This window comes from Glycine max, chromosome 19, assembly GCF_000004515.6.
Source record: "Glycine max cultivar Williams 82 chromosome 19, Glycine_max_v4.0, whole genome shotgun sequence".
Lineage (NCBI taxonomy): Eukaryota > Viridiplantae > Streptophyta > Magnoliopsida > Fabales > Fabaceae > Glycine > Glycine max.
The window spans coordinates 2952063-2978976 of record NC_038255.2 but is presented as its reverse complement, the minus strand read 5'-3'; the positions used below and the strand labels follow the sequence as shown (position 1 = coordinate 2978976).

At 31.0% G+C, this 26914-nt stretch overlaps 1 protein-coding gene across 1 annotated transcript in view; it reads left to right on the top strand.

The window, feature by feature from the left end:
• The first annotated feature begins 24607 nt into the window (after positions 1-24607).
• LOC102664952 (uncharacterized) overlaps positions 24608-26914 on the top strand; it is an 8588-nt gene continuing 6281 nt past the window's right edge. The window contains exons 1-2 of the mRNA XM_006603813.3: positions 24608-24678; positions 24743-24803. Of these exons, the coding sequence (XP_006603876.1) occupies positions 24633-24678; positions 24743-24803 (107 nt within the window). The 5' untranslated portion in view covers positions 24608-24632. The remainder of the gene's footprint in view (positions 24679-24742; positions 24804-26914) is intronic.

The window sequence follows — 26914 nt, the reverse complement described above, 5'->3', positions numbered from 1 at the left end:
TATTATATTGATCGGGATCTGTGAACGCTCGTTCTTTGCCATACTATTAAGGCATAAAACAGATGACCAAGCTAAGCCAAGTCGACATCCACTAAATATAGGTTTTAAGTTTTAACTATAAAGTTACCAGTTACCCAGATGAGAAAATTGAGCTGCCAAAAAAGGTTGGCACTTAATAGAGGAGGCTGTGACCAAGGTGAATGAATCCATGAAAGAAGTTTAGGGGCTCTTTTGTAATTTGCTAGGATGAGGGAGCAATTTATGAGAGTGGGGCAATAGGGTTGCGGAGGGGTATCTTGAATGATTTGGTGCATGAAAAGACAAAAGAAGGGTCCCGTGATGAAAAAGGGTTAAAATAGAAAACTTAAATGTCCGTGCTCGTACGTGGTGTGCGATGGAAAAAAGTCTCATGGATCCGAGACTCATATTGGCTGCAGCAAAGACAATGGGGACACCCTCCTTAAATTTTCTTTGATCGTTGCCAGCTCTAAGCATCGTAATGGTCCTGCATAGCCTTAATGATCCCATTAAATGTGTAACTATTACACTTGTCAAAGTGATACAAGTACCACATGCTTCATATCTGACAAAAAGAAAATCAAAATCTTTGAGTGAATCGATTCAACAAATATCACTTGTAATCTTGCTTACTTTTTCCCACATTGTGATATTCTTGCTTGTCAAATAAGTTTATTGAGATGAGAAAAATTGAAATATAAAATATATGCATATGATACATGAGAACATTATTTTAATTTTATAATACAGATGATAACATAATATTGAGGGTGTAATGTTCAAAATTATTTTAATGGATTTTATTAGGAATGAAAGAAGCTTGCGGGGTATTAGACATAAAATTAATTTAATTAGTTACTAGAAAAAAAATATTAGGAATGAAAGAAATGAACGATATTAGGAATGAAAGAAATGGAAGATGAATGAAAAATAATTTTAGGATTCATTCAATTCATTCATTCAAGTATTACAAAGTTGATGTATTTATAGAAAGATAGAAAATAAGTAACTTGAGTAACCAACACTAACTTACTCAAATAACTTCTAATAACTATAACTTGAGTAACCAACTAACTTACTTAAATAACTTCTAATAACTAACTAAATGAATTTTATCTCTAATACCCCCCCTGCAAGCTGGAATGTGTTGAAAACACTTCTAGCTTGGAGAATACAAGCATCCATGGCCATAAGAGAAAATAAAAGAATCAATCAGGTATCCGAAAGGTCCCCTTAAAAAAATGATGCATAAAGGGATGGCCTACCCAGTTATATAAGAACTTAATCATCAATGACATCCATGGCCATGAGAGAAAACAAATCAATCAGGCATCCGAAAGGTCCCCTTAAAAAATGATTCATAAGGGAGTGGCCTACCAAGTTATATAAAAACTGAATCATCCTCGTGAACCACCTCATGTGGGACTCGCAACACGCCCTCTCGAGTCAGGGCTCGATGCCACAAAGTGAGGGCTAGTAACATTATCCACACCACCGGGCAGAATCATAAATAGCTTCAATAGGAAGCAAGAGACACGGAAGCAAAAACTTCTGATACCATATTAGGAATGAAAGAAATGAACGATATTAGGAATGAAAGAAATGGAAGATAGATGAAAAGTAATTTTAGGATTCATTCAATTCATTCATTCAAGTATTACAAAGTTAATGTATTTATACAAAGATAGAAAATAAGTAACTTGAGTAACTAACACTAACTTACTCAAATAACTTCTAGTAACTATAACTTGAGTAACCAACTAACTTACTCAAATAACTTCTAATAATTAACTAAATGAATTTTATCTCTAATAGGTTTTAATATTAACTATATATTCATAATTATATAATTAAAATTTGTTTTTCTTACGTCCATACATGATACACTTTTATATATGTGTGAAGAAAAATATCTAGTAAGAAAATCATTTTATTTAAGAGTAAGAATAATAAATATTGATTATTAAATTTTATTATGACTAATCAAGATTAAAACACATAAGTCGCGTAATTTTTTCTTAAAAAAGTCATATGATGTTTTTCAAATAATTATGTGGCAAATGAGTATTCAATTAATTAATGATGATTTGATTAACTAAATTAAGGAATTAAATAACTAAAATCATAAGATTGAAATGACACAAATATAGTTATAAATTATTATAACTTAGTAAGTATTAGAAATATTATTAAGAAATAGAAATATTGTAAATGTTTATGAGATTCAGTTGAAACTTTGCAGGATTTTGAGAAAAATATCAGCACCACCTAGTGAAGAAATAATCGCTCAGTGATGGAGTACCCAACCAATCTATGCTGATGTGCTGAATTAGGGTCTTTGTAACTACCTATAACAGTCTCAACCATTTCAGTTACAATGACATTCAAATATTCAATACTGGAGTCTTCGCCCAACGAGGGAGCTAAAAAGTGAGCGTTGCTTAGCAATGTGTTTCCAGTACTGAGTGATGACTTGATTCTTGCACCTATAAATAATTAAGCATTTTTTTCCAACTATTTTAGGGAACTTCATTTTTTTTCTATTTTCTTTGTTTTACTTTATTTTTGTGAGTTGCTAATAGGAGAGGGAGTTGAGTTTAGATTCTTGAAGGTTCTCTAATTGAATTGTACTCTAGGAATGAATGTGGAGCTTTAATGGTTTACAATCATGGATCTTCCCCCATGCCCCTATCTTGTGCTAATTTCTTAATTTCAGTTTCATGTCCTTTTCTTTCGTAATGAATGAAACTCTGTTCTAACTTTGTGAATCGTTCGTTCAATTGTATTTTAATTTCATATATTGTGATTCAATCTTGTTCTCTTTGCTTATTGTCTTTAGTATGTTGAAAATCAATGCATTGATCTTAGCTTAATTAGGGTTGCACTTGGAAAGTTGGATCAAAGGTTGAACTGAAAATTAAGAGACATTATTACATAGATTTAAGAATGTAAGTATATGGTTATGTGCATTCTTCAGAATCTGAACCTAATGCGTTCTTGCTAAGTGAGAGTGCTCACAGAATTAAGGTTCTTATTTAATCATTCATAGAATTAGTAATTAGTTACAAGGAATTAAGACTAGTTACTCTAGTGCAATAGGAACAAGGGAGTAGGGGATCTTGATTTATATTTTCCACCTAGAGTCATTGTGTTTCTTGAGTATTTGGAAATATTTGAATAGTCCAGATGTCTTTCTTAGGTTATTAGATTTTCAATTATCACTAACTACTAACCATGACAATCTTATATTTTGATTCACTTAATTAACACTAAGTGATAAGAACATGGTAATTAACTATATGAGATGATCGTTTCTTTACTTTTATTACATGTTGACCGGTACACTAATCTAAGTTTGGATATCAAAATTAATTTTCGTAAATACATCTAAGTCACACAATACAAATTAATACCAACTCAAAAATAAAACAATTAAAGCTTAAATTTAAGGTCCACATGCAAACAATAGATTGGAGCACTCTTTGTGCTCTACTCACATATAAATATATTGTAACTTTGCAGATTAAAAAAAATGATCCACCAGCAATTGTTATAAAATAAAAAAAATCACTTATATTAATAAAAGATCTAATATATATAACTTTTTCATTTAAAATAAAAAATAAATATTATAAAATTTATTTTAAGTCTCACTCAAGGTTAAACTGATTTGATACTAATCAATAATCACATAAACAAAATCACATTTCATTTGATCCCTATCTAATATAAAAACAATTGAAACAAAAAGTGACTTTAAAAAAAAATTAATATCACTCTCATAAAAAAATTCTCTATATATATATATATATATATATAACCAGAATTACAAGATCACATAGGTCAAATGAAAATTCACAATTTTTACTGGTCAACAGTAAAAACATTTTAACAAGCAAAAGCAAACAACTCTATTGATGTAAAAAAGTTAATCTTAAGCACAAGTAGTGTTAAAGATTAGAGATATAATCAGCAATCAAGAACAAAGTGTTCGCCATGTTTATTAATAGATAGCATACTTACATAGTAAAACTCAATACCTATAGACTTCTAAGTCCTAAGAAAATTGATCACAAATAAATGTTTAAAAACAAATGGGAAGAGCTAATATCAATATTACGAGAAAAATGGATAATCAATTGAAATATTGTCTTTATTAAATTCTTGTGGGTATACATGAATTAAAGTTTAATATATGTTGGTGTAACCAAACTTTTCCTAGGGTCTATTTCATAAAAATAAAACCTAAATGGAAGTGAAGCCTTAATAAAGTCCGTACTTAGCTAGATAAAGAAACTAGTGAATAACGAACTGTATTTGTCGTACAAGTGGAAAAAACAAGCTATCGATTTCAATCATTTATGAATATGATGGCAATACAAAAGGAAAATTTAAGTTTCAATACACTGTGTAGGATCGTCAATTAGGCAGGAAAAAATAGCTTATGTGGGTCATGAATTCATTGAATGATACTGATAAAAAAATAGTAAATAAGCTAGCTCTTATTTCTTGTGCAAGGTTGTTAGGGTATGCATGCGTATTATTATTGGTCATAACTCGTATCAGAGCAACAAGTCATTAGCAAAGATGTCTTTTTCATAAGAGAAATTTCTTCCAACAATGCATAATCATCATCTGGTGACACCGACTTTTGAGGGTTTTAAAACTTAACCATGAGTAGGTTTGAGTTGTTGCTAATTTCACGATCATGAGCATGATAATGTACTTATTGTGTTTCTAGGTTCAGAACATATGCGTTGATCACAAATACTCATCATATGGAAGATGATCTCATCTTCTAGAAAAATTTGAGTACTAGGGTTCAATTATGCATCTTATAGCTGTCCCTGAAATATGTCCATCCTAATGAGGGAGCAACTTTTTCAATGTCACCTACAAAATTGTGTTTTAGTGATAGGGTGATTCCATCATAACTTTCCTTTAATTGAATTGTTTTAGCTAATATAGGAAAAATAATCGGTGAAACTCATCTGACTAATAATACATTTTGCTAAGTCTTTATGTTGATAGAAGGTAGTCGTGACTTAAAACCTTTTAGATTAAACATATGCTTTCCTACCAAAGTGAGGCAGGATCCTATGAACGTGAAAGTTTAGGTAAATTTCTAAGCACCTCGGGGAAGCTCCTTGCTTAGGTCAAATCCAGTATTAGAAGTCATCTTGGAAAATTACAAAATATAGACATCAATTTGATACCATATAGCTAGCTAGGTAGGAAAAGAGGTTAGCTAGCTAGTATAACCCACTCCCCTTGGTACTTAATGAGAATAACTAATAGAGTGCGTTAGTTTTCCTTGATCTCATAGGTTCAAACCATTCAACTAAAACATCAGTTATAAATGAAAACAAAGTCACTAAAAGAGAAAGGTATCAGAATAACTAGCATGGCATTCTTTAACCGAATGATAACTCATTCATGGTTGAATTAATCAACAAAATCAGGGTCTCAAGAAGATTTTGATTCCAATGATATGTAATCATATTACCCTAAGTAAAAAAATTACGAAACATTCTTTGTATATTTTCGAGTTCGTTAATCCATGCAATTGCATCTTATTTCACTTCAAATGAAAATATCCTGATAACAATCCAACATTTCCCCTCCAGATGCCTTCTAATTATTTATTGCCAGATTTCACACCAATAAATCAATAACCTAAAACATCACCCTGATCACCGAAAAAATGAAAAATTAAAAAAAAAAACATTGACCCAAAACGCAGACACACCACGTTAAGAGGTACATTAATATAGCTTCAACTTTGATTTTGTACCTCTTCGATTATTTAAGTTTAAGGTTAGATCACACACCTAAGTGAATAAAGCATTTCATGCCAATCTTAGTAAAATAGTCAAATTAATTTAGATATTTACTTTTGTTTCGGAGGAGCAAGTGTGCAAGGTGCTTTTACTTCAATTGCTCCAACCTCGTTCATGACTTGATTCATTGATTAATGGTTACAGAGGAAGTGGTATGAGCTCATAGTTTTGACATTTTGAATTAGCAATATTACAAACAGGTAGAAGGCTAGAAATTGGATAAAGACAGAAAGACAAACTTGCAGGTTCACATGGTATTGTTATCAGTGTTTCAGAACTTTAGTTTTGTAGATAGCAATGCCATATTGTGTTTTCAAAGAAAAAACTTCTTTGCATTTGGACGGATGTTTATGACCCAAGTACCTCCTGCAACACATAAAATATAATTAATTTGATCTTATCAACATATTAAAGAATTTAAGCTCGGCATGGCGCAGCACGACATGACACCACACTAAAGAAGCAGCATATATACCCAAACAAATTAGATTGACGTCATAGTATCCTTTGGCGAGACGCTGTTGTTGCCGTTTGTTTATTTAAAAGAATTTAATTTTGTGTAGTGGTTATTCTATGGATAAACTAATTTTGTAGAGAGGCTATTTAGTTCAATCGGATTTTAGAGTTTGATTTTTGTCTCATATGCAAGATTTAGAACCGGGGAGTGTTTGAAAAAACGAGGGAGTGCGTTTTTTGAAAGAGTCATGTGGGAGGTGGATTGTTTTTTTTTTCAGAAAACAGTTGAACCAGGGAAGTGTGTTTTGCAGGGTATGTAATTTGGGTAAAAAATGTGTATTATAGTGAAATGGATATAGCAACTGTCTTTGAATTTGATGGTAAATGGGTTTGTGACTTTGTGTAAAATGGCCCAATGTTCAGTTTTCATTTAGCTTTTGGTGCTCTTTCAAACTTCAAAGAAATACGCACAAAGAATTGCTATTCTCACCATAGTTTTTATGAAATGGCAAACTTACCCTCCTCCCTTTTCTACAACCCCTTCATCCCTCACACTTTCCTCTCACGTTGACACCCACCACCCCTTCTCCATTGTTCCTTTTGCATCAAGCCCGAATCTCCTTCCTTTGAACTACATTCATGAGTTATATATTCACTTGTGTTTGTGTTTGAGAGACTGGTGAGGTTATTTTTGCATCTTGAAGTACTCTTAGAAATCTTGCACAATCTCCATATGAGATATAGTTGAGTGCAAGGAAGGTTCAATTGTGTTCATGAACCAAGAGACCAAGAATGAGTTGTCGGTCTAATAATCTTCGTCAATCCCTTCTTTGGGCATTCGATCATTTTGTTGACGTATTTGAACTTCTCCCTTGCTTATAACATGATGTTTAATTGAACTTGTGTCAACAAGCTACTAGGATTGTCATTTGTGGTAATTGTTGAGACAAAGTCCCTCCAAGAACTAAGTGTTTTAATGATGACAAACCACTATGAAGTAAAATTGAAGTGATAAAAAGTAGGACTACCAAAAGAAGAACTATTCAGAAGATGGAAAGGCAGTCGTGTTTTTTGGATCAAAGTGCATATATCACAAGTTGTATATGATTGAAATAATGATGTTCAAGATAGCTTGAGTCAAGGGATAAATATCATAAATTATACATGATCAAGATCATCAGAAGTTATGGTGCAATTGAACGTGTAGAAAAACATGTCTTGAACTCTAGAAGCTAGCACACACAAGTTAGATGCATCAGAGCTTGGAAAACATTGATCTTGATGTTGTTGTTCTTTGTGATCTTTGAAAAAGTCCAAGTCATAGAAATTCAAAGGAGATGATTCTCTTAGTTGGAAAAGAACCACCGACCAAAAGTAGAAGAGAGATTGTAAAAGCAGTAACAACACTTCATTAAAAGACTAGTTGTAGAAGTTATGGTGCAATTGAAGTCATGTATGATAAATTATACATGACTTCAAGATCATAAGAAGTTATGCTGCAATTGAACGTGTAGAAAAACATGTCTTGAACTCTAGAAGCTAGCACACACAAGTTAGATGCATCAAAGCTTGGAAAACACTGATCTTGATGTTGTTGTTCTTTGTGATCTTTGAAAAAGTTCAAGTCATAGAAATTCAAAGAAGATGATTGTCCTAGTTGAAAAAGAACCACCAACCCCAAAAGTAGAAGAGAGATTGTAAAAGCAATAACAACACTTCATTAGAAGACTAGCTGTAGAAACAATCTCCAGAAAACTTCCAAAGATTCAAAATTCAAATTCACGAGGAAGCCACCAATATCTCAACTAGCACCAATGGATATTTCCTAATGGATTCTTCAAAAGACTATAAGGTGAAAGCTAGTGACGATGGAGCAAAAGCAAAGACAAAGAAGACAACTAAATAGACTTGTATGATAGAGGTTGAATAAGGTAGAATGACTACCTGCATGAACATAGACAACTCATGCATCATTTGGATTCAAACTCCAATGGCCATAAATGGCTAGCTCTTGATCAAGTTTATAAATTGATTAAATGCGAAGGAGCAACTTGCAAAGAAGATTGCCAAAGTAGAGGGTAAAAGTCAATAGACAAACCCTTTATCTAACACTCTAGGTGAAAGCTAGTTCCTAAAAAAAAGTGTTTTATCCACCACTCCCTTGGTGTGAAAGAACCATAATAGGTAGTTGTGTGTAGCCAATAGCAGGTGCTACTAAAGAGAGCTTAGGAAAGCAGTCAGGTGACTAACGTACTGATGTTCTGGGAGCATAACATGTTGTTGTTGTGTGTCTAGTAGAGGTATTGCTAAAGAGAACTAGGAAGACAATTAAGTGACTATGATTTGTTAGGTTTTGGGGGACACAACGGGTTGTTGTGTGTGTCAACTAGCAGTTGTTGCTAAAGGTGAAGCCTAAAGAGCTTTTTGAAATAATATTGGGTAAGAGCCTCAGGAGGTTTCAAGAAAGAAATAGTACCTAGTTGTAGTGGCCTGTGGAGGCTTCAAGAAAGAAATAATATCATGTGATCTTTGGTTTTGGTAGAAATCCTATAAATGTAGGGATTGGACATAGCTCGAGTTGGATAAAAAAAAAAGTGTAAATTCTTGGTGTGTTGTTCACTTTCTTGTTGCTTTCAATTTATTGTTGTTATACACTTAATCTATTTTTACAAAAACCTATTTTAAGAAACTTTAACTTGATTCTTAATCAAGGATTTTTTTTTATAAAATTGTTTTATCATTCAAAAGCAACTCCAACTCTGTGCAATCAAGTGAAAGTTAGAAATTATAAATAATAGGTTTTGTATCATCTGTGAGTAGGTTGTGAAATAGTAACCAACAAGTCTACCTAGTGATTTTTCATTGAACTTTTAAGTTAATCCAAGTTCTTGTAATATGACATAAAAGTACTCCTATTAGTTTTTTTGATTTTGTAAGCAGAAAAGCTAGAGAAATAATTTAGAAGCAAGTGTGTTTGTGAAAAAAATATCCAAATCAGTAAAAAGTCAATATTTAATTTCATTCTAATGCCCGACTAATTCACTTCAGTAATGTCATAGGGAGATATGGTTTGTCTCATCCTTATACCATCAACCACATTTTACTCATTTTACTCATGGGATTAGAATTATTGATGGTCTTAGGTTCAAGAAAGAGTTCTGGTACCATGTAAAGAAGGAAATTCCAGTGGAGAAGATTCTCTTTATATTTAATACAAATACTAATACAAATATAAATATAAGACTCCAACATAATCATCTTTTGTTTGTATGCTAATTTACAATTAAACGATACAAATAATTAATTCCTAATGATAAGAATCATAATCTCCAAGATATTAGGGGGTGTTTGGTTTGATTGTTTTCTGTTTTCATTTTCACTGAAAACAGAAAACGGTGATGAAAATGTGTTTGATTGGATTTCTGAAAACATTTTCAGTGAAAATGAAAACAGGAAACAACCAGAAAATGAAAACAATAAATTTTCGTTTTCAGTGTTTTCAGTTGAGAACAAAAAACTCATTTCGAGTAAAATGAAATTGTGGTAACAATGAATGTAATTTTAAGCAAATCTAAAAATACAAAAAGACAAGAAGTCAATATATCATAAATTTTCAGTATTTTTATTTCATGAAAACAGAAAACAAGAAGTCAAACCAAACATATTTTCAGAATTCTAATCTTTTGAAAATGAAAATAGTTTTCAGAAAATGAAAACAGGAAATGAAAATAGAAAATGAAAATGCAAACCAAACACACCCTAAGGATTCATAGGAATCATAGTAGCGGGATATCATAGAGACAACTTATGTTTTGTTTTGTTGCGTTTCGTATGAATTCCAAATTTTTCATATCTCTTAACTTCTTGGGAGAGATCGGTACCTAAAACCTTTCTCTTTATGATGATAAATCTACAAAATATTTTTTTTAATAAATTGGTGGTCATATAAAAAAGAAATATAAGAAACCATTTCCAAAATTGTCATTGTTTCTATTCAATCATCCAAGGGATGCCCACTAGGAAAATAAAAAAGGTAAAAAAATAAATGGAAAAAGAAAATAATGGGATAAAAAATATACAATATTAGGTATTGGATAATTAACTTTATCTTTGAAAACATTCACTTTTTTGCAATGAAATTTTGAATAATGATTTATCCCACAAATAATGTATTTGAATGAAAAAAACAAAATTATCAAAATGGGAGAAAGTAAAAAGAAAACAAAAAAAATAATCATCCCCAAAAGATTTTTGATTATTTAATTATATTCATGAATCATGACCTTGTACAATCAAATATATCATTTCTTTTTTCCCCTCATTAGCAACAATATTACTTATCATACCATCAAATATATCATTTCTTTGTAGAAGTTGGCTAATCTATATTATTTTTGTCATTTTGTTCATATATAGGTGGAAACATGGGCGGATGCAGGGTATTTGCTGTGGCTATTGCGCCGACCTTATTTGTTAATCTATATTAAAATAATTATCTTCATAAAAAATTATATATTATCTCCATTGGATTTTTTAACTTAAAAGTTCAAATAAACATAACACAATCAATACAAAATTTATATGTTCAAACTCAAACTATTTAACCCAATTCTTATTATTGTTCCAGTGACAAAAAAACACACCACATACTACATAAAAGACATCATTTCATGTATCATCTCAAAACTAATAATAATATTTATTATAAATTAAAAAAACTGATAAGATAAAAAATACATATGTACGATTTAGATAAACAAAATAAAATAAATATTAGAAGAATCAAGGGAAATGAACTAAGACATAAAAACAAAAAAGAAAGGTGGGATAATAACAGTTAAAAAAGCGGGAATGCATAGGAAGGATATGTCCTGTGGAGGACAATTATAGTATTCGAAATGACAAAATCATAAAACATTTTTATATAGTGTGAAAATATATATAGGACAATTTAAATTTGTAAAAATTTAAGTATTTTAGATTTCTTTTATCATGATATAATATATTTTGTAATACGTTGTAATATTTTACTTTTGTGAAAATATTAAAATTTATTTTTAGTATCCAATAAGAAAAATTTCTAAATCCTCTGCTCGTGGAAAACTTTGCTTGCTTGTATCCTCGATTGAGTTTCGGTACTTATACTCATTATCAGTAATAATTTCTTTTGCTTTTGCTTTGGTTTCTTAAAAAAACTCGGTTACTTAATTACCTTTAGGGGGCTAAGAAATTTAATTGATGAAAGATATCCATCAAGTAAACTTTGGACGACTACAAGGAAATTTGAACCGATGCTCACAAGAAAGTTAATTCTTTTGTCCAAATCTTAATGATTTGCACCAACATGCATTGACTTTCGGCACCTGAATACGTTTTTTAATTTTCTCACTTGAATGTTTTCATAAAAGAACTTGTGGACTAAGAAAATATACTCATAAATAGGTACTTTATCTTGAAGGTTTTTTTTACCAATATACACACTCTTTTTCCCAAAATTCCCACAATATATCTATTCCAATTTTTTCCCAACCTATATTAGTTTTGGCTACAGGTAGAAAATCGGGTTTGGTCACTCCAACTCCTGTGCTTGAGGTTTGTTTTTATTAAATTATTAAAAAAATATAAATATTATATTATATAAATATATTTTTAATTGATTTTAAAATTACTTTTTTATTAAATTAATTTTTTAATTTTTTTAAGAGTTGATTAAATTAATTTTTTTAATAAGAAAATGATATTATTAAATATAATTATTTTTTATATTATTTAATTTACTTAAGATATTTTTTAGGTGAATATTTTTTTTAAAAAAAATCTGAATTTTGTCTAATAATATATTTATTTTAGTAAAAAAATTAAAACTTTTAATATTATTATTTTACTAAATATAATTTGTTTGTTTGTCATTAGATTTAATTAAAAATGATAATACTTTTTGTTTAAAAATTTATTTATAGAAGAATATTATACTACATTATCAATAAAATACTTAAACAATCACATTTGGCTAATGAAAAACATAAGATGAAGATATGTTAGGACAATTGTTTCTGTTATGATCATGTTGCCGGTAAATTTCACGTTTTTTCTACTTTCTCGTTCATTTTTGTCTTCGTCCATCTCAATAGGAATGCAAGTTGAAACGGGATGATCCTTTACAATCCTCTTTCTCCTTGGGTTAGGACCTCACTGATCTCCTTCATATTCTTGCCACATTGGTTCATATGGTAGTAAATCAAAGGAGTTGTCGTAGACGTGCAAAATGTGTTGTAAAGTGAATAGTGGCAACACATAGTTCATAAGATCAACATTGACAGATTTACAGGCAGTCATAGCATGAGAACACGGTACATGTTTAGCCTGATATTCACCACAATCACACTCTTGGGATTGTAACATTACTCTAAACCTTCATGGTGGTCTGGGTGTTTGAAGTGGGGATTAAGTCTCTGTTACAATAAATGTGTGATTATGTGTGTCGAATTCATTTATAATATGTGTATTTAATTCTTGTTGACTGTTATTCATTACCTCAGAGACGACGACTTCAGAATATCGTGAGTCAGAGTTGATCATTACCTGAGTTTGTCGACCTCTAATAGCAGAGAGTTGTGTGGTCTTAAAGTATGTCTCCTTAACCAACGATGACACCAGCAAATGTCTTGTGTTTTTTTAACATGGAATTAATAGACTCAAACAAATTGGTTGTTATATGTCCCCAATGTTTCCCCTCACCGAAGCATTGTACCCAATTTTGTTTGGGTAATTGATCAAACCATTCAGCTGCACTTGTCTTATTCGCACGGATATTCCCAAGATGTCGCCAGTGCATCTTCTCCGTGTATGCGTAACTTGTAAATATTCAATCAATCTATTACGTTATGAAATTTGATTGAAAGTAAAGTTTAACAAAGAAATAAAATAGATTTTCACTAGCCAGCATGAGTGGTTTCTTTAAATATTTGCAGTTTAAGTTTCCATGAAGAAAATTTTGTTCAATGTGGCGCAAAGGAAATGGGATGTGTCTTGAACCCATAAGTTACTTGGGTTGTTGTAGGCACTGATAATTGGGGGGGGGGGGGGTCTATCTGAAATGAGAGAAATGTTAATTTGCAGAGTAATATGTCTTCTCAAATTCTTTAGAAACCCCCCCCCCCAAACTGAAGTTGTCTCCCTTTCTACAATGGCGTAGGCAATCGGGAAGATATGGTTAGCTCCATCTTGTGTTGTATCTATCAATAGTGTGACAATATACTTTCCATAAAGCCATGTACCATCTACTTGTACTATGGGTTTGCAATATGCAAACCCATTAATGCATGGACCAAATGACCAAAAGACACGTTTAAACATTCTTTTGCCCAGTACGATTTCTCCTCCCTCATACACGGATTCTGTTTGAGCAGCGACCACAGTCCCGGGAACACAAGATTCCAAAGCTCCCACAAGTTTTGGCAGGTTGGCATATGATTCTTCCTAGTTTCCATGAATAATCTCCAATGCTCCTTCCTTTGCTAACCATGTCTTTTTGTAGGATGGGGTATAATTCATGAACGTTTTGATCTTTTCAATCAATGTCTTGATGGAGACAATTGGGTTTGTTTTGACAATTGGTTGGATGATCTGTGTTATGACGTGTTTGTCGAGTTACTGATGATCTTGTATGAGTATTGGCTCGAGACAAGTGTGATGATCTCTAATACTTTTAATAATCCATTTGTTATACCTCTTTGAATTGCATGCGCCTAAGCTCCATGTACATCCATTTTCATGTGATTTACACACCAAGTTTAGCATTCTCTGGTTAGAGTAAATTGTTCTGCAATCAAAATGATTTCTGATGTTGTATTCTTTGACTGCTCAAATATATTGTGCTTTTTCATCGAAGGTCATGCCAACCTCGAGTGCACTGGTTGGTGGTTGTACATTATGTTGCTTCTGAACGAAATGGTGTCGATCAATGTAGTGTGGTAGGTGGTCAAAGTTGAAGTCTACTGGACACCTAGGTTGGTGATATTGCAACGGAGGTGACGAAGGTGTCGTTGGTCTTCCAACTCCCTCATCATCATCGCTTTGGTCATCACTTTGGTCATCGCTTTGGTGATTGATGTGATCAAAGAACTGTTGATCCTCATCCTCATTAAAATCATCCATGTTTTCCTCATGAAATCATATAATGGGATCGATCTTCGTTAACGATGGGATGCTCATTTCAGTTTGATGTTTGTGTGTGTGGTTGTTGTGAGGGTGACGTAAAGGGGGATAAAGGATGGTTTTGTTGGTCAAAGGAGGTTTGTTGGACATAAAAAAAAAAAGAATCATTTTCGGATAATAGTTGTGTATATGAAGTTTAAATATCAAAGGGGTCTTATGTTTCAAGCTTGTTGTATGAAGATACTGGATCATTGAGGTCTAGGTTGTTGTACGGTAATTGTTGTGGAGGCGGTAGTCGTAGTTGTCGACATGAGGGTTGTGGAGACTATGGTTTTGGTTGAGGAATAAGGTCAGTAACAGCATAGAATTCGGCAGAATTCAATTGTGGATTTTGGAGAATTGTTTCCATCGCGCCTCTGAGATCGTAATTGTCGAGTAGTTGTATTGAAATATAATGTGTCTGATTCTGATGAAATGAAATAGGGACACGAAATAACAATTGAGCAACTTTTTCAGTTGCTCGAGTAGGGAGATGATTGTTAATTTTCCGAATCAATTGTGTTAACGTAATAGAACGGCTGATGTAAATAAATATTGGGTTCGCATATGTGTACACTGATCCCTAAATTGGGTTGTCTGCTATGTGACCATTGTGATAAATGACGATCAAAATTTCTTTAGGTGGAACCATGGTGGTGCTTGCGGGATATGAGTGGAAATACTGTGAGAGTTACAAATTGAATTTTGTTTTGTGAAAATGTTATTGTGTGTGATATGTTGTCAAATGGTCAGATTATAAATAGGCTGAGAAAGTTTATTACGAGAGTTAGGGGCAAAGTTAGGTAAAAGAATTAGATTGGAAGGTTAGGTGGCAAAGTTTGGTCATTACCTTGAGTAGGTGGGAGAGTTAAATTATTCATTCTAATTTCAGGGAATTGTCCAGCTTTTGCTCCATGTCGGTCCAACTTAGGTCATTAACTTGAGTAGGTGATAATGAATTATGAACATCAACTTTAAGTTCCATACATATTACACTTGTCATATTCACAAATGTATGAAACATGCACAAAACACCTTCTTTGTCAATAATTTGAATTGCCCTATATTGAACTTCACCATTGAATTCATATACAAGACAATGATACCAAAGTGCAATAATTGTAGGCGTAACATCATTATCTGTAATTGATGACTGTATTACGGTGATTATGTTTGGCAGCGTCATTGTTGGATTCAAGAGTAACAATTTTGTCTTGTCACCTTTGAAAACTGCATTTGCACTTGAACTTTGAATGATTTCACCATTGATATAAACATACGCACAAATAGGCTTTGACCTAATTTTGCTTGTTGTCTCTGTTTGCTCTCAAAATTTGATTTAACGCAACTATGCAAAATCTTTGATGATATGGTGCATTTATATATACAATCAATCACGGGTCCATGGTTCACGTGAATTAGAATCACCATGCGTGACACTAGCACAGTCGTGTTAATGTGCTTTAGAATCTCGAGGCCTTACAATGAGACAAATTATAAATGTGCTTTGGAATCTCGAGGCCTTACTATGAGATTAAGTGTAATGTCCAGCCCATGCGGATTATTGAAAATCACATTAATGCGGTAAACGTACGCATGTGAGTGAACAGTGTGCAACACCACACATTCTAATTTCAGGAAATTATGCAGCTTCTGCTCCATTGATTCAATAGTAACAATTTTGTCTTGTCATTATTGATATAAATGTACGCATAAATTGGCTCTAACCTCATTGCTTGCTCTCTCTGTTTACTTTCACAATTTGATTTGACGCAACTATGCAAAGTGTTAGGTGATATGGTACGTTTATATATCAAAACAATCACGGGTCCATGGTTCACATGAATTAGAATCTCGATGCATGACACTAGCACAATCCTCTTAACGTGCTTTCGAATCTCAAGGCCTTACAATGAGACAAATTATAAATGTGCTTTGGAATCTCGAGGCCTTATAATGAGATAAAGTGTATTTGTGCTTTGGAATATGAATGCAGTTTATATGATAAATAGATGGGAGGTGCATGTCAATACCACATTTACATCACCCAACATCAAATTTTATATCATTTGTACTTGGTTTACCATTTGACATCATTGTCATGGCTCATAAACCTCTATTGTGTCATCAACACGTTCATCGTTCACGTACTACGATTAACAACTTAATCACTTCCTATTACCATACAATACCTGAACCAGAACCACAAATTTTACCATTATTATCGTGTACCGGGTTCCAACATATTACCCTAATCAAACAGTGTAGAATTGATCCTGCATTGGTTAAACAATGGAGGCCTGAAACACACACCTTTCACTTGTCATAGGGAGAGTGCACCATCACACTTGAAGATGTTGCACTACATCTAGGAATTAGAGTCGATGGTCGTGTTATGGTTGGACCTAGCTTCTTACATTGAGATAATTTATGTGATGAGTTACTAGGGGAAGTCCCTCCCGAAAATGCACATAAAGGAGCTACACTGAAGCTAACATGGTTGCTAAGCATCTTGCGTACACCATTGCCTAAAGAACCAACAACACACAAACTACAATGCAGGTGTAGAGCTTACATAATGTACATGATTAACAATGTTTTAATTCCTGATAAATCTGGAAATAGAGTTCATTTAATATATTTGAACCTATTACGTGATTTGAACAACATAAAAAAATATAGTTGGGGTTCCGCTTGTTTAGCAAACCTGTATAAAGAACTATGGCGAGCATCATCGAAGGTCGGTAAAGTTATGGGTGGTTGTGTCATACTATTGCAGTCATGGGCTTGGTACCGCATACCTTTTATTGCACCAAGAGTCATACGACCCGAAACAACTTATCCACTGGCTAAAAGGTTATTTACATATAGCGAAATCTAAATTTTTAATTTCAATGACGTGTATTATAACATTACAATGAATACTGGTTTTGTATGTTTTACATTTCAGATAGAGTGGTGGTAGATTAGAATATAGCGTCACACCTCATGGTGACTTGGTCAGATATAGATCTCGTATAGATCATATGGAGAGCCATGAGGTATAATACTATCATGAACTGCACCATCAATATGTACATATTAACATTTACTAATGTTGTATTGTTAGCATATATTTCAGTTTTCTTGGGTCCTATATAGAGGATTTGAAGAACACCTATCGAGACAAGCATATAGAGACATAGACATTTGGTATGCATGTACTGCAATTATTTGTTTCTTGATTGTCGAATGGCATCAAACAAACTGGGTCAAGCTACAATTTGGACTACAACAAGATATCCCTATTGATCCCATGAATCTTGATCGATTTCACCAAATTGACATGCGAGGCAATCATTACAGTGATGGGATGGAATATCATGCGGAATGGATTAATATTTGAAAAAACAAACACAATGATGTTTTAACTAGGCAATGGGTTGAAGGAATAGTGACACATACACCAGCGTACATGGAATGGTATAGGAAAAACACTACTTTGTTCTTGTCTGTTGCATAACAACTAAATGATCAACGCACAACAATTATCCATAATGTTGCAGGGACAAGTGTTGAACAAACACATTTTGAAATTCCACATCCTCAGTCAATGTATTGTACTCCTTCACCTGTTCATCAAACTTTTGATCGAACTGGCGAGTCAGTCAGTGCAACCAAGCATGAGAGGATGACCAATTTATTTGGCATCGATTTGAATACACCAAATTAAACGGCATCATATTCGTTTGGAGAATAAGGACAAAGTTCTTCAACTACAATAACCCATATTGAATATACTGACATAGAACAATAACATCATTATGACGTGGGAGAACCAGTCATACAGGAAAGAAGAAATCCGTGACGTAATCAACATCCACCACCCTGTGGGATGTCTTGGTCATTGAAGTATAAAATGTTGTGATAATGGGATCAAATATGTTTAAGTACCCTTGTAATGGTTTCATCAACTATGATTTTTACCCTTGCAACTATGCTTAAGTGTCCATGTTCTGCATTTTTTTAAAATTATGTCCAACACATTAAAGATATTCGTGACACACTTTTTCCATAGTTTGAATGCCAAAGAATCCAAAAAAAAAAAATACATCGTGCACCATTTTCATAGACAACCACCTCAAAATAGAAGCACAAAATTGAAAAAACTATGATTTGGACCCTTGCAACTATGCTTAAGTGTCCATCTTCTGCATTTTTTTTAAAATTATGTCCAACACATTAATGATATTCGTGACACACTTTTTTCATAGTTTGAACATCAAAGAATCCAAAAAAAGATATATCATGCACCAGTTTCATGGAAAACCACCTCAAAAATAGAAGCACCAAATCGAAAAAACTATGATTTGGACCCTTGCAACTATGCTTAAGTGTCCATGTTCTGAATTTTTTTAAAATTATGTCCAACATATTAATGATATTTGTAACACACTTTTTCCATAGTTTGAATGTCAAAGAATCCAAAAAAAATATCGTGCACCATTTCCATGGACAAACACCTCAAAATAGAAGCACAAAATCGAAAGAACTATGATTTGGACCCTTGCAATTATGCTTAAGTGCCTATCTTCTGCATTTTTTTAAAATTATGTCCAACACATTAATGATATTGGTCACACACTTTTTCCATAGTTTGAACGTCAAAGAATCCAAAAAATATATATTCGTGACACACTCTACAATTTACACACATCTCTAAAAAACTAAATGTCCCACCAGTAAAACTGACATGAGATGGATAATTCAGAATTTCTTTTTTCACTTTGAAAATTATAATGGACTTCTGCTCCATCAGTTGCCAGAGATAAATCAAAGTCCAAATTGACAACACACTGTAATTTGCAGACATCTCTAAAAAATTAAATGCCTCACCAACAACACTATGCAATTTGCACATTATGGACCTTGCAAATATACTTAAGTGTTCATTTACCCGTTCATCTAAATGCACAGTTAATTAGTGACTCGCCCAACTATAAGCAAATTCTATAAATACCACTACAGCTAAAGACATTCGTAACACTTTCAATTTTTCATCTCAATCCCTACCACAATGTGTCACCCAACTGCATATGTTTGTATTTACTACAACGGCCAAATCTGCAACACTAATGAGGACACCACCTTCGTTAGTAACAACACAAAAACTTTCATGGTCAACAAGGCCATAACCTTTACACAATTACTTGGACTTGTTCACCAAAAAATAAACATTGAACCATAACAACATATCCAACATCTTCATTTTCAGTGCCCTATATTTGAGTCAGGACAACGTTATATGTACACATTTTTTATTCTGCGAGATGATGCTGATGTTCGACAAATGTTCAATATTTTTTACAACAATCCATCACTATCATTTGTGGAGTTATTTGTCACAATATGTGACAATAATAACCCACCAAGCAACCAACATGGCTTAACCTCCAATCTTGAGGACTTATCAGATGAATACGAAACTTGTTGGGCCAAAAACTGTGATAGTGATACTGACTCCTCTTCCAAACCCGAAGGAAGTAACATGTCTCCATCCCACGAAACAATATTCAAATGGGATTGGTAATCTACGGATCATTCATGTCTTAGTTATTTTTTATTTGAGGTTTTCATGTAGTGCTTTATGTCCGTGTTCAGTTATCACTTTACGTAATGACATAATTTTTTTGTTTAAATTTAAGTTAGCAATTTTCACTTTACCCACTTCTACTGTAGTAGATAGCATGGTAACATAATTGTCGAAATTCACAACACTTTGCAATTTACACTACATTGTTTCAAAAAATTAAATGTCTCACCAGCAAAACTGACATAAAATGGACAACTCATAATCTTTTTTTTCACTCTGAAAATTATCATGGACATCTGTTGCATTAATTACAAAGGAAAAATTACTGTTCCAAATTGACAATACTTTGTAATTTACACACGTCTCTAAAAATTAAATGTCTCACCAGCAAAACTAACATGAAATAGACAATTCATAATCTTTTTTTTCACTCTGAATTTATTATGGATGCCTGCTGCATTAATTACAAGGGAAAAATCACAATCCAAATTAACAACACTCTACAATTTGCACACGTCTCTAAAAAATTAAATATCTCATCAACAAAACTGACATGAAATAGACAACTCATAATCTCTTTTTTCACTCTTAAAATTATTATAGACGTCTACTACATCAATTACATGGATAACTCAGAATCTTTTTTTTCACTTTGAAATTATAATGGACGTCTGCTACATCAATTACTAGTGAAAAATAAACATTGGATTCCAATACACATCAACGTGGCAAAATGCTGATACAACTATAAATAACACAAAACACACTTAATACAAACACACAATTTCACACAACATACCTTCATAAACCAAATTCAATCTTATTAGTATATGTCATTTTTGGGAGAAAAAAATAGTCATATCATTGCTAACTCGAGATTAGCCTTCATTTTTCCAAATGGATCAATCACTCATAACTAAACTGGTGTTTAATTTCAAAGTCTCACTCCAACACCAATGCGAGTTCCTAATGACTATTCTTTTGATACACTTAAGTGTAGAATGCATAACACCCTTCAACTAACCAACAATCAATTAGTGGATGAAATCTACTACCAACAAGCATTCATAGATGCAGGTCAGTAATATTTTTTTCAATCTCTACAATTGAAAAATGATGATGATGTTTACACAATGTTAATGTGCAATGAGAAATACTCGTGTGTTGGCCCTATAGAATTATTATGTACCATCAATAGAACACTGGATGTTATACTCAACCTGCATCAATCCACTATCGCTCCTACTCATGATGCAATTATGTATTACAACGGGAAGTGGAACATACCATGCCAAGGTGGGTTTTTGGGTTACTCTTTCACTGGAACAAATCCAATAAGATTTGACATTCCTTCAGGATGTAGCATGGATAAACTCAAGGATTTAATCAAGTAAGTTACACCTATAGGGGTTCCCCCTTATGGAATTCCTGAATCATAATTGGACAGGCGATTGTTCTTTTGACAACCAGGTCATGCTAAGTATCTAGAAAATTTAATTGAATATAAAATAACAGAGTTGAAAAATGACGAAGACGTGCTAAAGGTATTAGCACAATCCAACTATTGGAAAGGATTTTGTCCAATAGAAATTTTGGCTATTTTTAACAAATAACCGAAATAGAAGACATGTATCATGCACAACATATTTTAGATTATCATTAGTTTTGTCATATTTGCGTTGCAATTTTTTTAATATGTTTCATTATTCTCGGCTATCATCTCATTTACCACACTTTTAAATTTTATGTCTATTGTATAAGACAGATGTATCAATTATTTTTTCATTGGATTTTTTAATTTATTTTAATACTATTAACTAATTTTCTTATTTTAAATTGAACTACTGACTACATACCTTATCAACCCTTTTACTGTTTTTCTGCTTTTTGTATTCAACGTTCCAATTTTTATCAACCCATTTAGGCAGTAGTTAGGGGCATCTTACTCCTTTTGACCTTGAAGTTTTCCTCCCTGATGGGGTTTCGGTCTAAACTTATAATTAAAAAAGTATATATATGTATAAGGTACAAAACTTTGAAAAAAGATATTCATAACATAAGAATAAAAACTGAAATTTCAAGTATGCAATAATGCAGTGTCATTTTAGGACTCAATGTATACCATACCTTTGTTTGATGTGTCGAGACTTCAGGCATAGTTAAAGGAGATTGATTTTCTTCTTTCTAGTTAAAAAATGTGAAAAACTATGAATAAATGAAAATACACAATTATAACAAAAAACAAAGATGAAAAAATACACAGTTGAAATTTTTACAAGATATTCATGAAGATCTAACAGAGTTTTAAAGTGTGAAAATATATGATGGGTTTCCATTTAAGGATTCAATGTAACATATGTTTGCAAGAGTATCTTTTTATACAGTTTTCAAAACTAATATCCCAGATTTAGTGTTTAAAACACAAAACTAACTTTACCAAGTTGTTTTATTATGATTGAATTTGATTTTAGTACACCAGTTTTTTGTCTTCATAATTTTTTTTTTTTCCTTGTATTTAGTCTTGTCATGCAAAGACTTTTTTAAATCAACATGTGACATGACATATTTACATACCACCAAGTGATTATATAGATATTTTTCAGGTTTTAAAAATTGTGAATATGAAAATTAATAATAAAAATATAATTACATGGACTAAAACCATGTGTTTAACCCATTATATATATTTTGTATAAATTCCATTTTTTGAGTGAATAGAAAAATACTTTTACATAACTATAGTTTTCAATTTTGTATTAACATTAAAATCTTTTATATTTTTAAAGATAAACTATTTATTAAAAAGTCAAAACAGTGGGGAAGTGTATTAAATCAATTAGAAAGGATAAGATATAAAATTATTAAAAAAGATAATAAAAAATAAAATTTATAACACTACTAATGTAAACATTGAAGGAAAAGAAAAACATTACAAACTTATATAAGCTATAAGAAGATAATAACTTCTAAGCTATGAATCATTATTAAAATAATGCTTATTTAAGAAATAATAATAATATTATATATGATTAAAAGATATATATATATATATATATATATATATATATATATATATATATATATATATATATATATATATATATATATATATATATATATATATATATTATTGAAGTTTATAATAATGGAAGAATTAATTTAACAAAAACGAAATTTTAATTTCAAAATTAGACATACCTCTTTTTGTAATTGGTTGATGAATTCATTGAACACAGTATTATTAGAAAAGTTGTACCATAATGAACTTTCACAAATATTTACATTATCTTTTTCCTCCAATGTAATGTCAAATTCATTCTGTTAATCGATGTTGTAAGTGTTTAACGACATCGGTTTTCAAATAACCGATGTTAATATAAATCTTTTTCTAAATTATTTATATATTTTTTAAAAAAATCATATATTTAGTTATTAATTATATTTTAATTAAAAAAATATAATAATTAATAAAAAATAACGAATTCAAGAGGTAAGCATTTAAAAATTAAACTAAATTTTTTTAAGTAATTAAAATATTTGTATATATTAATTTGATTTATTAAAAATATATGCTAGAGTGGTTTAATTTAAATAATTAAATCATTATAGTTATCTTGTATATTTGTAGAATTTTAAAAAAAATGATATTTTCATTATTTTTTCAAAAAATTTCAGAACAAAAATAAAAATATTTTCATGAGACACGAAAATTATGTTTGAAGTCTTTAAATTTAGAGTTAATTATAATCCGCATGTAATTTGTTTTTATTACATTTGTCATTTGTTTTATTATTTTTAACCTCATTTGTTAATTATATGAAATTTTTGTTAATAAATTTAATTAAAAAATTTATTTAGGAAAGAAGAAACAAAAAAAAATATTTAAATAGTGATAAAAAAAATTTTCAAAAGTTATTTTAATGAAATTTTGGACAAAACTAACCTTGTTTTTAAGGATGAGTTTACAAGTAACGTAAAAAGTTATTTCTTTTTGCGTCAAAATATCAATTTTACTATAAGAGGGAGTAGAAAATTTTGCAAGTTTACTCTTTCTAAAGTTACACGAATTAAATGTACTCACTCCATTTTTATCTTTGATAACTTATTTCTCTCTTTGAAATTTTCCTGTAAGAGGGAGTAGAAAAAACTTGTTTCTAATTTTGATTAAATAATAGTTTTCAATTTTTGTTCTAAATAAAAAATCATGTATATTTTTCATGCTAGATTGGATACATGCGAGTCATATGTAAATAGATTATTATTGATATGCAAATAGAATTAAGTCTTACTGTCTTCCTTTTACATGCGTGTTATACTAGTTTTAAGTTTTAGTTTAAAATATAAAGAATATTTTGATTTTTTTAGAGTAAAGGATTTTTAATTTTATAATTTTTAATGTTCAGTTATAAAAAAATAAAAAATAACGAGAAAAACAAAACTGGCGAAAGAATAATAAAAAAAGGGTGCGAGAATGGTGGTTAAAATTAGAATAAAAAAGAAGAAATATTAGGTAATTGGCTTGGGGAGAGAAAGAGTAAAAAGAAAAAGAAATGATGCAGCAGCCTCAAGCTCCTCCTCAAGGCGATTCATGTGAAGGTCACTCACTCTCTTTTCTTTGCATTTGTATTTATGTGTGTGCTAATAATATTGGTTGGTGCAGAGACGAAGAAGAGCATAAACAACGCATTCCTTTCACTGCCCCTTCCCAATTCCCTTCCCTGGTACTAACCCTCTCTCTCTCAGAACATTTTCTTTTTCTTTTTAATTTTGATTTCATTGCTTAGATCTCCTTCAATTTCAATTCTGTTTGTTAATATTTTGTTCTGTTACTCTTTTGTTTGATGATAAGTTTATAACCCTAACCTAATTTCGCGCTTTGTGATCGGTCTGTGATTCAGTGTTTTGGAATTTTCAATTAGATTCTTTAAAGTTGTTGGCTTGTTTAGTTGGTATTGTTAAAAACATCTAGCTTTGGTTGCAGAAAACATCAAATTTCAGTTGCTTAAAGAGTTAGAGGAGCAAAATGTTTTCATAAAAGGACAAGTGTAAGAATATTGATATGTTATTTTTTTCTCAATCCAATTTTGGTTAAGGTTCTGTAAGGTGGAGTGAAAAGCATATGGATGAATTCACGCACCAGCATCACTTCAATTTCCATTAAAATCCTCGCGTATAATATAACAAATAATTAATTCTAGATACTTCCAATTAAAAGACAATAGTTTTAAATAAAGTTGCACCAAAAAAAAATATAGATGAAAATGAGATAATTGCATGAATGTTTTCTTTTTTATAAAGATTTATGCAAGTGATTTGAATTGTACTGATTTTTTTTTAAATAGTTTAAAACAAGAACAAAGTTCCTTGATCATAAGTTCACTGCTTTGCATGCTTTGAGAAATTCACAAAATCATTTTCATTATTTAATTCTGGATAAGTAAACTTGCATACAAGTTAGGGGAAATTGAATATATATATGGGTATTAGTATTTTAAGTTCACAACAATAAAAGGAACTCATTATTTTTATTTTCTTTTTATAAATAAAGGGAGCTTATTTAAACGCATCAAATACATTTTAGTGGAAAAATGATATATAAGGACAATAAGGTATATAATATTTGTTGTCTCGAATAGGATTGAGAAAAAAAAATACTACAAGATATGTTGTCTTTAGGAAGGTAGTATGCATATTTTGTTTCAAAATTTAATTAATTAATTTTTATACTTTTACATGATTTTTAGCATGAAACAATATTTAGAGTTGTCAAATTAAGCTATAAGGTCATGATTGAGATGTAGTACTGACTATGTTTAACTAACCGCATACATTTAAGACTAGTAGATGAAGGATTTTGTTTTATTACTGAGTATAATCTGCTTTCAAATTTAATTTCAATTTGCAATTTTAAATAAATATTTCAACTAGTGCATTTTCTAGAAAATCATTACTTTAAACTACAACATGCTATTTTTTATTTGTACCAAGAATAGGCTTAGAACCTCAAATTATATAAATTTTTTTTTGTATGAAACAATGACTTTAAAACCAAAATTAACCTTTGATTTTTGTAAAGTGATTCAAATTTCAAAATCTTGGCAGTTGCTTTTTTTTTTTTATTAGAAAACCATGGTTTCAAATGACGATTTATTGAAATTTGTATTGTATCATATAAAGTCACGTTATATTTAGTTTTTGCTTTGAAATCACAATTTTGTTTTTTCTCAATCTCAATAGGAGTTATGGATTCAGACTCATCACTTATTTTTCATTTATTTTGCCAACAACAAAGATAGAAGAAATAGAATTCCATTGTAGCTTATTGATAGATTGAAGAAAAGGCAATAATGACAATTAAAAACCTGTCGTCTTTTTTGTTGAAAATTAAAAACCCGTCTAACACAATAAGAAATAAAAATGAAAGAATGTATTCTAAAAAATTCATAATTGTGTATTGATAATATTATAAAACGAACAATAGTGAAATCATATTTCCTTTTTTAAATTTCCAGAATTATTTTTTATTTTTTTAATTGTACAATAAGTATTCATGTTTGTATTCAATAGTGCTTTGAAAAGACTTGACGATACTCAACTAAGTAAATCCAAGCCTCCTGCTAGGTGGATTGTTATTAAAGTAAGTCATTTAAACAATATGTCTCTACTTATATTTTAGTACTGTGTAGAATAATTTGTACTCAACGTTGAATATCTAAATTTCATAATGTATTTAGTGTAATAGACAAAAAAGGAAGCACTGAGTGTGGGTATTACATCATGCGCTGATTATTTTTAATTCATGAATAATTGGCAAATGATAATTTTTTAATTC